Genomic DNA, 14,219 nt, shown 5'->3' with positions numbered 1-14,219 from the left:
TGGACCTGTGCCTCACCACCCACTTCACCTTCAAAAACATAGTCTACAAACAAACCAACAGCACACGCATGGGATCTCCGCTGTCAGGACTCATAGCAGAAGTCGTAATGCAAAGACTAAAACAAACAGCCCTACCAACCATCAAACCAAAAATCTGGGTCCACTACGTAGATGACACCTTTGTCATCACAAAACGAAACAAGATAGAAGAGACATTTAACATCATCAACAACACCCTCACAGGCATCAAGTTCACCAAGGAGGAAGAAACCGACAACAAATTGGCATTCCTGGATGTCACAGTCGAAAGAAAGGACAACGGAGAACTACAAACCTGCATATACAGAAAACCGACAAACACTGACCAAATACTTAACTACACCAGCAACCACCCCAACACACACAAACGATGCTGTATCAGAACACTATTCCAACGAGCCACCACACACTGCAGCACAGATGAACTTTGGAAAACAGAGGAGAACCACCTATTCAACGTATTCAAGAAGAATGGATACTCAAAAAATACAGACCGCAGATTCCTCAAGAACAAACCACGACAAGCAGACCAAACACAGCCAGAAACCCTAACCACCTTACCATACATCAAAGAAGTTTCAGAAATGACAGCCAGACTACTAAGACCCCTTGGAATCCTAGTAGCACACAAACCCACCAACACTCTCAAACAAAAGCTTACAAACTTAAAAGACCCAGTACAACCCATAGACAAAACCAATGTCATCTACAAAATTCCATGCAAGGACTGCCACAAACACTACGTAGGACAAACAGGAAGAAAGCTCAGCGAGCAAACCTACACCCTAGAGATAATAGAACTCTGCTAAATTTCTGATTCCTTCAGGAAATTAACACCACTCTAGGTATTGCCATTGATTCTGGGTACATATTGTAATTATGCAAACATTAGTGTTCTGTGGTCTGACATTGAATGGAAGGTAGTTGATTTGATTGATGATTGCAGTGATAACCTGTGATGAGAATGTTGTTCAATGAAAATAACCTAGATCAGCACGTGACAAGGACATTTTAATGACCTTTACCTCTGGTCACTTACCTCTATCCTGCGTTCCATGTAGTCTTTCTCTTTCTCAAAGTCAATGGTATAACCATTTGTTGACCAGACTAATGACAGGTCCAGGATGGGGTCATGAGATGCATGGCACTCCATCGTGCCATTTTCCCCTACGGTAATATCAATGTTTGATGGCTCAAGAGTGATTCTGGTGGGTTCTGTAAGGACATAAAGAAGAAATGTAAAAACCAACATATTACAACATCTAAACATCTTGAAAACTCTTCCAAATAGCATGAGCCAAAGAAGAATGTGGAACTGTAAGCCATGTGTACTTTGTGTTCAAATGGGAAACAAAACATGAAAGCTGATGGGATAATGTGGGTGCTGGCAGCTAGTTTGTAAAGGTTTACAAACAAACTCCTTACTCCTCATGGGCTTTTAAAAACATTAATTTTAATCATTTACTCCAATAACTAATGCTGCGCTGAAAGAGCTCTCTTGTTGCTCCCAAGTTCTTATCCTGTAAAGTATGCAGTTACACAAAATTGATCCGTCCACACTAACTCCCATTTCACAGGATCTTGACCAATGTCTGGATTATGTTGCTTGCTTGTGTAGCATTACACTGCATCAACGAAGGAGGATGTGACTTTGGAATTATCACGTGGTAAAAGCCAAAGAAACTCAGTTAGTACTGGCAAAATGACAACATCAACAAATGGCATTTATTTTGTGTCTAAGAGACATGTCAAAGTGCTTTACAGAGGTGCAATTGAAGACAAATTGATAATAAGCCAAAACAGCGATATGAGGGTTCATACAGAAAGCCTGATGACAGAGACAGATTCTAAGCAGAATATTGAAGGGGAAAGAGAAGATTAAGGAGAGAGTTCCACAGCTCAGGATCAAATGGCTGCAGACTTAACTGGGTGGAAGTGGGTACTGCAGATGCTGGAGATCAGAGTCACGATTAGAGTGGTGCTGGAAAAGCACAGCAGGTCAGGCAGCATCCGAAGAGCAGGAAAAAATTGACATTTCGGGCAAAAGCCCTTCATCATTCCTGAAACGTTGATTTTTCCTGCTGCCTGGCCTGCTGTGCTTTTCCAGCACCACTCTAATCTTGACTGCAGACTCAACTGTCAATGTGGACAAAAGGGAATTGTGCATATTTGAGGAACGCAGAGTTCGCCAAGGGTTGAGTGGCTGGAGAAGATCAGTGAGATATGGAAAGGTGGACAGTGTTCAACACCGAGGGGAGGATATTAAAACCAAGGTCTTGGTGGACTGGATGGCAATGTAGATCAGAGGGAACAGGGGGTAATGGATGAAACGGACTTCACGCAACTTAGAAGGTGCACATCAGGCAATTGAGCTAATATCAGATTTTTGTCTAGTCCACAGTTTCTCATAATTGTTGCAAAGGTCAGGAAATACATCAAGTTGCTAAACTCTCACATGGGAGGTGGTGTAGCTAGTCCCCTATTTTGTATAAATGGGATTAGGGGACAATTAGCTGTGGTTTTGGAGAAAGGGCAGAAGAATCTAAATGAAAGGAGGGTTAGTGAAGAGGAAGAAGTGGTGAGAAAAAATTATCTGAATAACATGATGAGAAGTGGGATAGCTGGAGATGATTTATCAAGGAAGAACAGGTTTGCCACTTCTAACAGAAGAAACAAATTGTGCGAGTGCTACGAGCACTGATCTAAATATACATCTGACTTCTTTCACTTCCTTATTACTCAACAGCTAAAGTTTTTCCAAAAATGTCTTCATTAACCTGGATCAGGAATCTACTTTGCTCTTCAGCACAGGTTATTCGATCGGAGATCGCTAAATTTGGATTCTTCTGGGTTTAATGGATAATCTGGTGAAATGATTAGCTTTTTCTGAAGTCATAACTAAATTGCAGTGTTCTTGCCTTGAGCCTTTGCATTAATAAACCACAGGGGGGCGCTATTTAAGCTGAACAGAAGAGCCTAGAGTCTAATTAATAATGTCAGTGGAATGAGATATGAAGAAAGCCTTGAAATAAGGCATTATAACAGTCTCAACAGAGAGATGAGTAAGATCGCAAATATTAGAGGATAAACAAACTAGTTCAAGTTCAAATTAATTTCTGGAAGTAACCAAAATGGAACGTTAGTTTGGATCACTCGCAGAAAGTGAGCACTGCAGATGCTGGAGATCAGAGTCTAGATTAGAGTGTTGCTGGAAAAGCACAGGTCAGGCAGCATCCGAGGAGCAGGAAAATCAACGTTTCAGGCAAAAGCCCTTCATCAGGAATCTGATAAAGCCATTCCAGATGAAGGGCTTTTGCCCGGAACATCGATTTTCCTGCTCCTCTGATGCTGCCTGACCTGCTGTGCTTTTCCAGCACTATTCTAACCTGGATAACTAGTGGGGCAAATAACGGGTACAAACAGCGGGCTGTGGTTGGGGGTTGTTAGACCCAAGTACCTGCCTGGCTTCAATATTATGTCTGTGCCCATGTGACTTTGGAAGAGGATGACATGGTGCCCACTGGTGCATGTCTGGTTTTACATCACAGGGGCTGGAGTCCATGATCTCCCACTGAAGCAACATTCTAATATAAACTTAAATTTGTTTTTTTGGTACAATTAGCTAATTAGTTTAGTAGATTTTATTTGTATTCAAAAGTGTATAAGGGGATGGAAATACCATTACAGCTATACAAAATCCTATTTGGACTATAACTGAGATCTGGCAGTCAGGTTGGACAATGATCTTTATATACCAGAAGGAACACAGAATGACAAAAATGTTCACAGAAATCCATGAGTGCAACTCTGAGGAGAGATCACATAAACTAGGTTTGTATTAGCTGGGATAGGGATCAATTTACTGTGGCATGGAGAATCTTGAAAGGCATTGACAGGGTAAATAAAAGGAAACCTTTTCTGTTCATCGGGAAGCCTAGGACAGGGGATCATGACTGTAAATTTAAGCCGGGGTTTTTTTTTAAGTTAAGAAGTTGGTCTTTACTCTGGTGGGTTCACTTCAAACTTTACACTGGATTGTGCTTATGATCTCCAGGAACTTCAATCCAGTTTTGAACCAATTTAATTTTACATTGAGAGTTATGCATCAGAAAGTAGCAGATTACCAAACCCTTTCATGAACTACACTTGTGCCAATCTAGTCCTTTTATTAAAAGCTAGCTCGAGGGGATAAGCTGGATGATGCAATATTACTTGGCACACTGTCAGACGTGAAAAGAATTAAGTTTCCAGGGAAAGATATTCAGGAACATTTTTTTAATTGAAAATAAGAGATCCAAAGTCTTCATTTAAAAATGGCAGCTGTTCAAGTAATTTTAAAATAACTCTGTGGCAAAGCTTTGCTCCCTTACCGGTCACTGTTAAAGTGCCACTGCTGTTAGCCTTTCCCCTGTTGTTCTCTGCAAAACAGGTATAGACTCCCTCATCGGCCTTAGACAGATCCCGAATCTCCAAAGTGCCATTGAACCAAATGGACATCCTACAATAAATGCAGCACAGGACAAATTACAGAGAATTTATAACACAAAACCCAACTGGTCCACCGTAGTGCTTACAATCTACTGAAGCCTCCTCCCAATCTTCTTTTCCTTTCCTGTCTTTATCTCCTTTCACTCATGAATATAGGAGCAGGAGCAGACTGTTCAGCCCCTTGATCCTGTTCCACCATTCAAAGAGGTCACGTCTAATAGAGTCATAGAGATGCGTAGCATGGAAACAGACCCTTTGGTCTAACTTGTCCATGCCGACCAGATATTCTAAATGAATCTCGTCCCATTTTCCAGCATTTGGCCCATATCCCTCTCAACCCTTCCGATTCATTGCCCAATCTATCCTTCTTAAGGTGTGGTGCCCAGATCTGCTCACAGTACTCTAAGTGGGTTCTAACAAAGGTTTTTTAGAACTACAAAATTCCATGCAAGGACTGCCACAAACACTACGTAAGACAAACAGGAAGAAAGTTGGCCACCAGGATACACAAACACCAGCTAGCCACAAAAAGACACGATCCTCTCTCCCTCGAATCCCTACACACTGAAGGAAAAAACCACCATTTCGACTGGGACAACACATCTATCCTGGGACAGGCTAAGCAAAGACATGCCAGAGAATTCCTAGAGGCCTGGCACTCCAACCACAACGCCATAAACAAACACATAGATCTAGATGCCATCTATCAACCCCTCAGAAAACGAACAGGAAATGACATCACCACAAACCCCAGGAACCCCATCCAGGAGAAAGATATAAATAGAAAGCAGGAGACAACAGCTTCACTTCACTTGGAGGTCGTCACTGATGATGTTACTGAGCCAGGTAATGAAACGTCTGGATATCAAACCTACAGCTCAGCGAGCAAACCTACACCCTAAGTTTTCTGTAACTGCAGATGACTTCTGCACTTTTATACTTCAGTCATCTAGATATGAAGGCCAGCATTCCATTAGCTGTCTTGATTATTTTCTGCACCTATGTGTGACATTTTGTAGATCAATGCAGCCGAACCTCTCAGCCTCTTTGGACATCCACTGTATTTAACTTCACACCATCAATAAGGCATCCTGACTTATTCTTTTCCAAAGGCTGACCGCACATTTGTTTACAGTGAATGTCATTTGCCATTGTTTTGCATATTCACTTACTCTATCAACATCCCTTTGCAATTTTACATTGTCATTCTACACGGTCTACAATGCCATCTAACTTTATGCCACTAGCAAACCTAGACACGTGACTTTCTGTGCCGTTACCCAGGTAACAAATAAATAATGTGAATAATTGAGGCCCTAACAAATGTCCTTGTGAGACACCTCTGGTCATAGCCTGCCTATTAGCCCTATTTTCTGTTGCCTGGCACTCAACCAATTTCCAAGCCATGCCAGTAATTTGCCCTCAATTCTATTGGTCGCTTGTGTGGAATTCTATCAAATGGCTCAGTGGTTAGCACTGTGACTGACAGCGCTAAGGACCCGGGTTCAATTCACCCTCGAGCGACTGTCTGTGTGCACTTTGCATATTCTCATCGTGTCTGAGTGGGTTTCCTCCAGGTGTTCTGGTTTCCTCCCTCAGTCCAAAGATGTGCAGGTTAGGTGAATTGGCCATGCTAAATTGCCCATAGTGTTCAAGGATGTGTAGGTTAAGTGGATTAGTTCAGGGTAAATGTAGAGTAACGTGGTAGGGGAATGGGTCTGGGTGGGTTACTCTTCGGAGGGTCGGTGTGGACTTGTTAGGCCGAATGGCCTGTTTCCACAATGTAGGGATCCTATGATTCTACGATCTATGTAAAAAACATCTCCAGACAATCCCCTGTCACAACTTCAGTCATCTCTTCAAAAAGTACCAAGAAGTTTGTAGGCATGACTGGCCAGTCATGAATCTATATTGGCTCCCTCTTATTAACGGAAAGTTTTCAAACTTTTCCTGGAATTGACGGTGAGGCATCAGTTGCAGCAACGGCAAAGTGGGGGAATCCTGGATGTGGTAGCCTGGAGTGGGGACCTTGCAGAGATCTTGGAGCTGTGTTTGGAGCCCAAGGCAAATGCAGCTAAAGTCCAAGTACTGTCTGTTTATTCTTTTGTGCCTCAAAATTGGACTGGGTTGTGGCAACAGAACACTTCTCACTGTATCTCCTGAGATATGTGACAACAAGTCATCTGTTCAATTCCTTTTAGTTCTTTCCTGTTACTGGGAGGAGTGCATCACCAAAGTGAAGCAAAAACTGGCCTTTTGGAAGCACCGCGCTCTCTCCATTGTTCGCGTAAACCTGGTCATCAGGTGTGAGGCACTCTCTGTTGTTGTACGTGGTACAGGTCTGGCTCCTTCCCCAAACTTGCACCATTTCAGTCACCCGAGCCATCTTCCACTTCATCTGAAGGCCTAAGTTTGACTGTGTCTACGGGGACACCATGTACAAAGCTATAGATAAGGAGGGGAAGAATGTACCCAAGGCCATCGTCATCCTGATGGCCACCTTTGTGTGCGGCTGCATCAAGCTGGATGTCAACCCACAGTCTGCAAATGCTAACTATCACTATGTACTGTGATTCTACCTGTCCCCGGTGTTACGAAGGATGGATCTGGCCTCGTTGTTGGATAATGCTCCAAGTATTTGGACCATACCGTATCACTTGTCCTTGACAGAGACATTTGCAAAGAAAAACACCTTTGACCACCAGCCCATCAGGAAGTGGTCAGCACCTCGCGTCTTCGAGACCCTGTGAGTAAAGGAGAGGGTGGATTCTATTGCATGGTTCCCTGATCAGACTGTCAAACTAATTAGGCAGAATGACTCCTCACCAGAACTTTCCAAAAGCACCAAACATCACTTGGCTGGTGGTAAGAAGGGCACGACCTGTGCGATCCATCATGTATGCCCAGACTCTCTGCACGAATGCACCTTACCCTCGAAGTGGGTTGCGCGGGGATAGAGACTGTTACACATCTCCTTCTGGAATGTGCCTTTGCAAAGGCAATCCAGAGAGATATGCACTGATTTTAGTCAAGGATCATCCCAAACAGCTCTGTGACACAGGACTCTGTGCTCTATGGTCTGTTCGCCAGGAGATAAACACCAACTGTGCTTGGAGGACCATCACCTCGCTGAAAGACACTCCCTGGTCTGCCCCGAAACTTGCTGGTCTTCCAGAGCAAGGCGTTGACCTCAACCAAGTGCTATAGATGGACACATTCCAAGGACACATGCTGAGGCACACTAAAGCTTGAGGCAGCTGGAGCCATGGCACAGTGGGTAAAGACCACTATCTGAGGTGTTTCTACTGAAGTTAAATGGGGGTCTGTTCGGTTATTAGACCCTCTCAGTGCCTTAAACATATTTAAATACAATCCTGCATGAATAAGAGGTGCCTTGAAGTTGTTTGCTGGACAGAGTAAAACTCCAATGTTTGTTTCTTCCTTCAACATTTCATAGAATCCCGACAGTGTGGAAGCAGGCCATTCAGCCCATCAAGTCCACACCCATTCTCCAATAGGCATCCCACTCAGACGCATCCCCCAACCCTGTAACCCTGCATTTCCTCTGACTAATCCACCTAGCCTTCACATCCATGGATGCTACAGGCAATTTAGCATGGCCTGACCTGCACATCTTTGGACTGTGGGAGGAAACGGGAGTTTCCAGAGGAAACCCACGCAGACACGGGGAGAATGTGCAAACTCCACACAGACAGTCGCCCAAAGCTGGAATCAAACCTGGGTCCCTGGTGCTGTGAGGCAGCAGTGCTAACACTCAGCCACCCTGTCATGCCTCGAGTAACTGCTGTCTTGATGTAGAGATCAGTCACTCCCACCTCACCTCGTTAGCTATTTTGTCTACATTTGAACCAAGGTTGCAATGTGGTCAGGGATTGGGCAACACTGGCAAAACCCAAATCGAGCAATTGTTGTCAGCTGGGCAGACAACAGCATTGTGGTTGAGCTGGAATACAAGTATTCAGTACAATTGCTAGAATATTGTTAGCCACTTTGCAGTCTTCAGCTCTGCCTCGATACTCTGAGTGAATCAATTTGTTTGACGACTTGCATTTGTGAGGCTGGGATCTCAAGAAGAGCACAAGGTGGATCATCTACTCCGCATCTGCGGCTGAAGATTGCCACAAATGCTGCAGGTTTGTGTTTTGCATTGATATTTTGAGGGAATAATGGGGATATCTGTTTAGTCTTCACTTGAACCAGCTTTCGAATAATCCACCAGCATGGTGGACCGAATGTGGGAAGACTGCAGAGTTTCGACCTGATCAGTTCTTCCTGCCATCACCTTGCCCTCCCTATCACTTGCTGCTTTCACTGCTTTGGCACGCAAGTATTCCATTAACACGCCTTCGCCAGTTGACACCAGAGTTTTAGCTTGGCTCTGGCTTCTGGCATGCCCTTCTGCACTCTTCATCAAACTCGGGTTAATCTTCCAGCTTGACGCTAGGTACAGCGAGAGGGACACGCTGAGTCCTAAAGTTACAAATTGTGGCTGAATACCAATCTTCTGCTGATGGCGCCCACAACTCCTCTTGAGTGCCCTGTTTTGAGGTGCCAGATCTGTTCTGAATCTCTCTCATTTAGTGTGATAATCGTGTCACACATCATGATGGAAGGGATCACCTACTGATACTGTCTGTGGCCAAATGCTCCCGGAACAGGTAGCTGGGTAAAGACAAGATCAAATTGGTTTTCCCCTCTTGTTGGTTCCATCATCAATTGAAGTGGCATTGACACAATCATTGATGTATGGAGATGGAGGCTGGTGAAGGGGCCTAACTACAAGAACAACAATGAACATTCCACAGCAGAAAGGCATAAATAAGGCTTCTGCCCATGTTTTTATTCTCAAGAAGTAAGACAAGGTAAAGGGGAAATTGCTCACTGAGAGAATAAATTCAGTTGCGCAGACGGGAATGGTGGAAGCTGGAGGCTATTTGAGCTTCTGTTCAAGGAAGGAACAGAAAGTTCTCAGCTATTGTAATGGGGCCAGGTATGGGGAAGGATTGAGAGTCCAGAGAGGAGGCAGTTATGAAGTTTGAACCAAAGATGCCCGGGAATTTCTTCACTAAATGGGTCGATAACCCGTTATGCGTTTAAAGGTGATGTCACCAAATCAGCAACAATCACAAGCCTGTCACCGACAGGAACATCCATGTTAAAGCACAGTGGCGTGGAGGGTATGCGATAACTGAAAGATGTCACGGTAAATAAGAGTGTTCCAAATGGTTGAGGATAAGTCAGCACTGCAGCAAGAAATAATTGCAATGATTCAGTGGGGCTGGCCAAAGGTCAATCAATATTCATATTCCAACAAAACTGGACCCGTTATTTTGTGAAAAGTAACATTATTTCCCAGTATATGAATGAAACAATGCAGGAATTTCCAACCAATAGGCTGGGTTAGCATTGTATAGAACTGCAGCACTATCATAACAGGGAAAATTATCGTCTTTCCCAACAGCTGTCAGCAATCTTCAATAAGACCTGGTGCCGCACAGGTGATAGCTAAAAGCTGTTCTCCGATCTTACAGACAAAGCATTCAAGAGAAAACATGGAAGATGATAAATAGAGCAACATTTAAATGCTGCACTTGAGAACGCAATATATAGTCCATGGAGGTTTCACACTCCAGAAGCCTTCCTGATGTTCTTCTCTCCAATAGTCCTGGGCTATGGAAGCCTTCTTATTTGGTTCAGATCCTCACTCTCTGCTATGACGCTGTAACCTCTTCTGGGCCCATATTTTGTTGACAAACTTGCTTTCTCATCTCCTTTTGTCTTGCAATGTTGTGTCTCAGTCACTTCCAGATTCCACGCTATTTCAGCCCTCTCCAGTGCTCTTTCCCGGAACCTTCCGGCCTGTTCCGTGGCTCTGAGTGACCGACACCTTTCAGACCTAAAGACAGGTGATCCACCTGAAATATTTGCTGTGTTTTTCTCTCCAGGCCTGATGAATTTATCCAGAGTTTCTGACATTTTATAGAAACTAAATCTGGTGGTCTATGACTTCTGCCAATTCTCACCCGGAAAGGTTCCTTTCAGTGAGCTGTTTTCACACCCCTGCCATCCTCTTCATATTTGATTCTTCAGACTGACTGAAATGAGTTACGTACATTACCCAACATTAATCTACCTGTGCCCAGCTTCTGAAAGATAAACAACAAAAAAACGAGCACTGCTCAACAGAATTCAACCTCCTTCACCTCTCATTCCATGTGCACCTCCCCACTTTGCTCAATGGATTCTAGTCTTCAACAGGCTGAGATCTTCTCTCACTAAAAGTGAACCGAATATTGCATGGGGCAAAGGCGAGAACTCCTGCCCGGAGTTGAATTGGTTGCTTTTGGTATCGAAGTTCTGACAGTAGTGGTGGACAGACGCGTTTCAAAAAAATTCCACTTGCTGCTCAACACTTCTGAAGAAACCGAATTGGATATTAGCTGGGAATATAATGAGCGGCACATGTGATCCTGTCCTTTTTTCTCCACAGCCCTCGACAAGCTTTGAGCTTCCAATACAATCCACCACTTCAGCACTTGCCAGCTCTCCCTCAAAACAACCACTGGCTGAAGTGCTGCCCCAAATGGACTCATAAAACCAGATGCAATCCAAAACATCTATCAGGTAGCTTGCCCACTACTTTCACAGCAACCACAGGAAGCACTGCAGTAGGTCACTATGGCTCCTTCGGCAGGACCCTCCAAACCCATGAACTCCAACATCTAAAATGACAAGAGCAGCAGATCTGCAAGGATTCCACTACCTCCAGGTTGCCTCCTGGGGGTAAATGACAGGAACTGCAGAGGTTCAAGAAGCAGCATGTTTTCTGAGGTAACGAGTAATGGGTAATAATTCCTGGCCCCGACACGCACTTCAGTGGATGATTGAAAACAAAATGCTGAATTGTGGACATTGCAAACTATCCAGCTCCGTGAAATTACAGGTTAAAAATACTGGCCCAAAACTTCCAGTCTCCAAAGCCACAGAACCCCAAGACATTCCTGATTCGACATATACGTGGGAAGTACCCAGGAAGTTTAAACTTCTGATTCCCTCTGCCCAGGACCCTGACCTTAGGCTGAAGACTTGGGGTCAGATATGTGGGTCTTGCCTGAATATTTACTTACACATAGATTAGATTAGATTAGATTAGATTACTTACAGTGTGGAAACAGGCCCTTCGGCCCAACAAGTCCACACTGCCCTGCCGAAGCGCAACCCACCCCTACATCTACATCTACCCCTTACCTATCACTAGGGGCAATTTAGCATGGCCAATTCACCTGACCTGCACATATTTGGACTGTGGGAGGAAACCGGAGCACCTGGAGGAAACCCACGCAGACACGGGGAGAACGTGCAAACTCCACACAGTCAGTCGCCTGAGGCGGGAATTGAACCCGGGTCTCTGGCGCTGTGAGGCAGCAGTGTGCCACCATGCCGCCCACATACTGTATGGTCAAACAGCTGGGTAACCCAGCTTAACAATGACTCTCCCAATTGCTAACCACTGACCATCTGGCTACCTCACTAAAACAACCAAGTACCCAACTCACCCACCTGCTCATTCATTTAGTCACCATCCACCCACTAACTCAGTGTAAAGTAATGGGAGTCATAGAGTCATAGAGATGTACAGCATGGAAACAGACCCTTCGGTCCAACCTGTCTCCATGCCGACCAGATATCCCAACCCAATCTAGTCCCACCTGCCAGCACCCTCCCCATATCCCTCCAAACCCTTCCTATTCATATACCCATCCAAATGCCTCGCAAATGTTGCAATTGTATCAGCCTCCACCACATCCTCTGGCAGCTCATTCCATACACATACCACCCTCTGCGTGAAAAAGTTGCCCCTTAGGTCTCTTTTATATCTTTCCCCTCTCATCCTAAACCCGTCATTTATATATGTGTAAATGAAAATCATTTGAGTTCAAACTATTGAAATTTGAACGAGTAGCATGAACATTTTCACTGTGTCTGAAGGGGTTTAATGGCTAACTTGTCAGTATTTTAGTAGCCACAGTGTATCTTATAAAGCACAGTATAATCTAAAGGATTCCTGGAGAGTACTGAGTTTCCAATTTACACTGGGAGAATTTTCTAGGTCACCATGTCTGCCTTGGCAAGCCAAAACATCCCATGACATACCATCCATCACAGTCATACGTGGATTCATTTCACTGACCTGGAATTATTCTTGATGAGCTCGGTGCCTTTACTCCACATGAAGGTTGGCTTGGGAGCGGCCTTGGGTTTGCAATCCATCAACACCTTGCCTCCCCTGGCCCCCAGCAGTTTCTTCTTCACTGGGTTCAACCTGAAGTCTGGGCCTGAAGCTGAAGGAAACCACAGGACAGGATCAGAAAGCCAGGAGTTTAAGGAAAGCTTACTCTCTGCAAAATGTCGCTTTTCCCTTCCTCCAAATCCATTTGGTTTTGCTTTAATAGGATGCATGGGTGGAGGAAATCTAACTGGGGTACACAACCCTGCTTTATCAACTGAACAGCAGGAACCATATGTCATTCAACCCTCCTTAATCCGCTTAGCACATAAAAATGCTCTATTTGCAGCTCCATTTTACTTACCTTAGCTCCATGTCCCTTGGTAGCTTTACATGGAAACATAACAGCTCAGAACAGGCCCTTTCATCACTCCCCATACCTTTTGTAGTTACTTTAAATCTGTTCTTTTGGATACCATTCCCCCCGCCAGTGGACATAGTTTCTCTCTATTTATTCTTTGTAAACATGTCATCATTTTGAACTCCACTATTAAATCTTGCCCAAAGCCATAACATCTTTGAAGACTTCAGCATAACAGAGGTCTTTCATCCTATCTGACCACTGCTCTGCTTTAATGTCTCTGCACCCTCTCCAAAGCCCTGATCTCCTTCCATGAATCATAGAGGTTTGGCAGAACCATGCGAGATGAAGAATTTTCACCGAACTCGGGGCAGCATTGTACTCAGAATACCAACCCAGAACCTTCAGCTCCGCGTTGGAGTACAGGGATCCATACTTGTTCTCTGTCACACATTGGTACATTCCGGAATCTTGCAAAGTCAGTCGGGAAATCCGCAGGTCCCCTCGATTCACTCGAAACCGGGCCTGCACACAGTTGAAATGAGCAGATCTGAAAAAGGGAACTCGGTCGCATTTAGATCAAAACTCCGTGGAACATTCCCAGCAACGCACTACAAAGAGTTTATCACTTTCTGACTGGGACCTGGAGAAAGGGAGAGGTAAACATTGATACTTGCAGAAAAACCCAAATCGTTGACTGTGTGCTTGGCGTATACTTACAGACTGCACAAGGAAGGACTTCTCTAGAATGGAAGCAGAGATCAATAAGCATGAACTTGACATTCCTATTCAAAAGCAAACAGGGCACACAGACTGTGCATGGGCCCAGACCATGCATTTCCCTTCTTTCTACTGAGTGTAAAAGTGGGTACACAACAGCAGCAAACTTTGACCACCCCAGCGAGAATGCAAGCACAGCTTCATACCCCATGGATGACCTCTCCATTACGAAGCCATTTGTAAGTGGGCTGCGGTTTGCCTCCTGCTTCACAATGCCAGGTGAAGTCACTCCCGATATCTTGCATGGTGTCATTGATCGACCTAATCCAGTACGGATGAGCTGGAGAGAGACAGGAACTACAA

At 44.5% G+C, this 14,219-nt stretch overlaps 1 protein-coding gene across 9 annotated transcripts in view; it reads right to left on the bottom strand.

Moving 5' to 3' along the window:
* Positions 1-14,219, bottom strand: part of cntn1b (contactin 1b) — a 750,295-nt gene that overhangs the window by 369,958 nt on the left and 366,118 nt on the right. For all 9 annotated transcript variants that reach the window (XM_072552560.1, XM_072552558.1, XM_072552559.1 and 6 more), the window contains 5 exons: positions 14,063-14,196; positions 13,532-13,661; positions 12,740-12,890; positions 4,410-4,537; positions 1,079-1,254 (listed from right to left, as the gene is read on the bottom strand). In XM_072552560.1, the coding sequence (XP_072408661.1) occupies positions 1,079-1,254; positions 4,410-4,537; positions 12,740-12,890; positions 13,532-13,661; positions 14,063-14,196 (719 nt within the window). The remainder of the gene's footprint in view (positions 1-1,078; positions 1,255-4,409; positions 4,538-12,739; positions 12,891-13,531; positions 13,662-14,062; positions 14,197-14,219) is intronic.

The sequence above is a fragment of the Chiloscyllium punctatum genome, chromosome 32, assembly GCF_047496795.1.
Source record: "Chiloscyllium punctatum isolate Juve2018m chromosome 32, sChiPun1.3, whole genome shotgun sequence".
In the NCBI taxonomy this organism is placed as follows: domain Eukaryota; kingdom Metazoa; phylum Chordata; class Chondrichthyes; order Orectolobiformes; family Hemiscylliidae; genus Chiloscyllium; species Chiloscyllium punctatum.
Note: the sequence above shows the minus strand (reverse complement) of the source record. Positions and strands in the feature narration are given on the sequence as shown.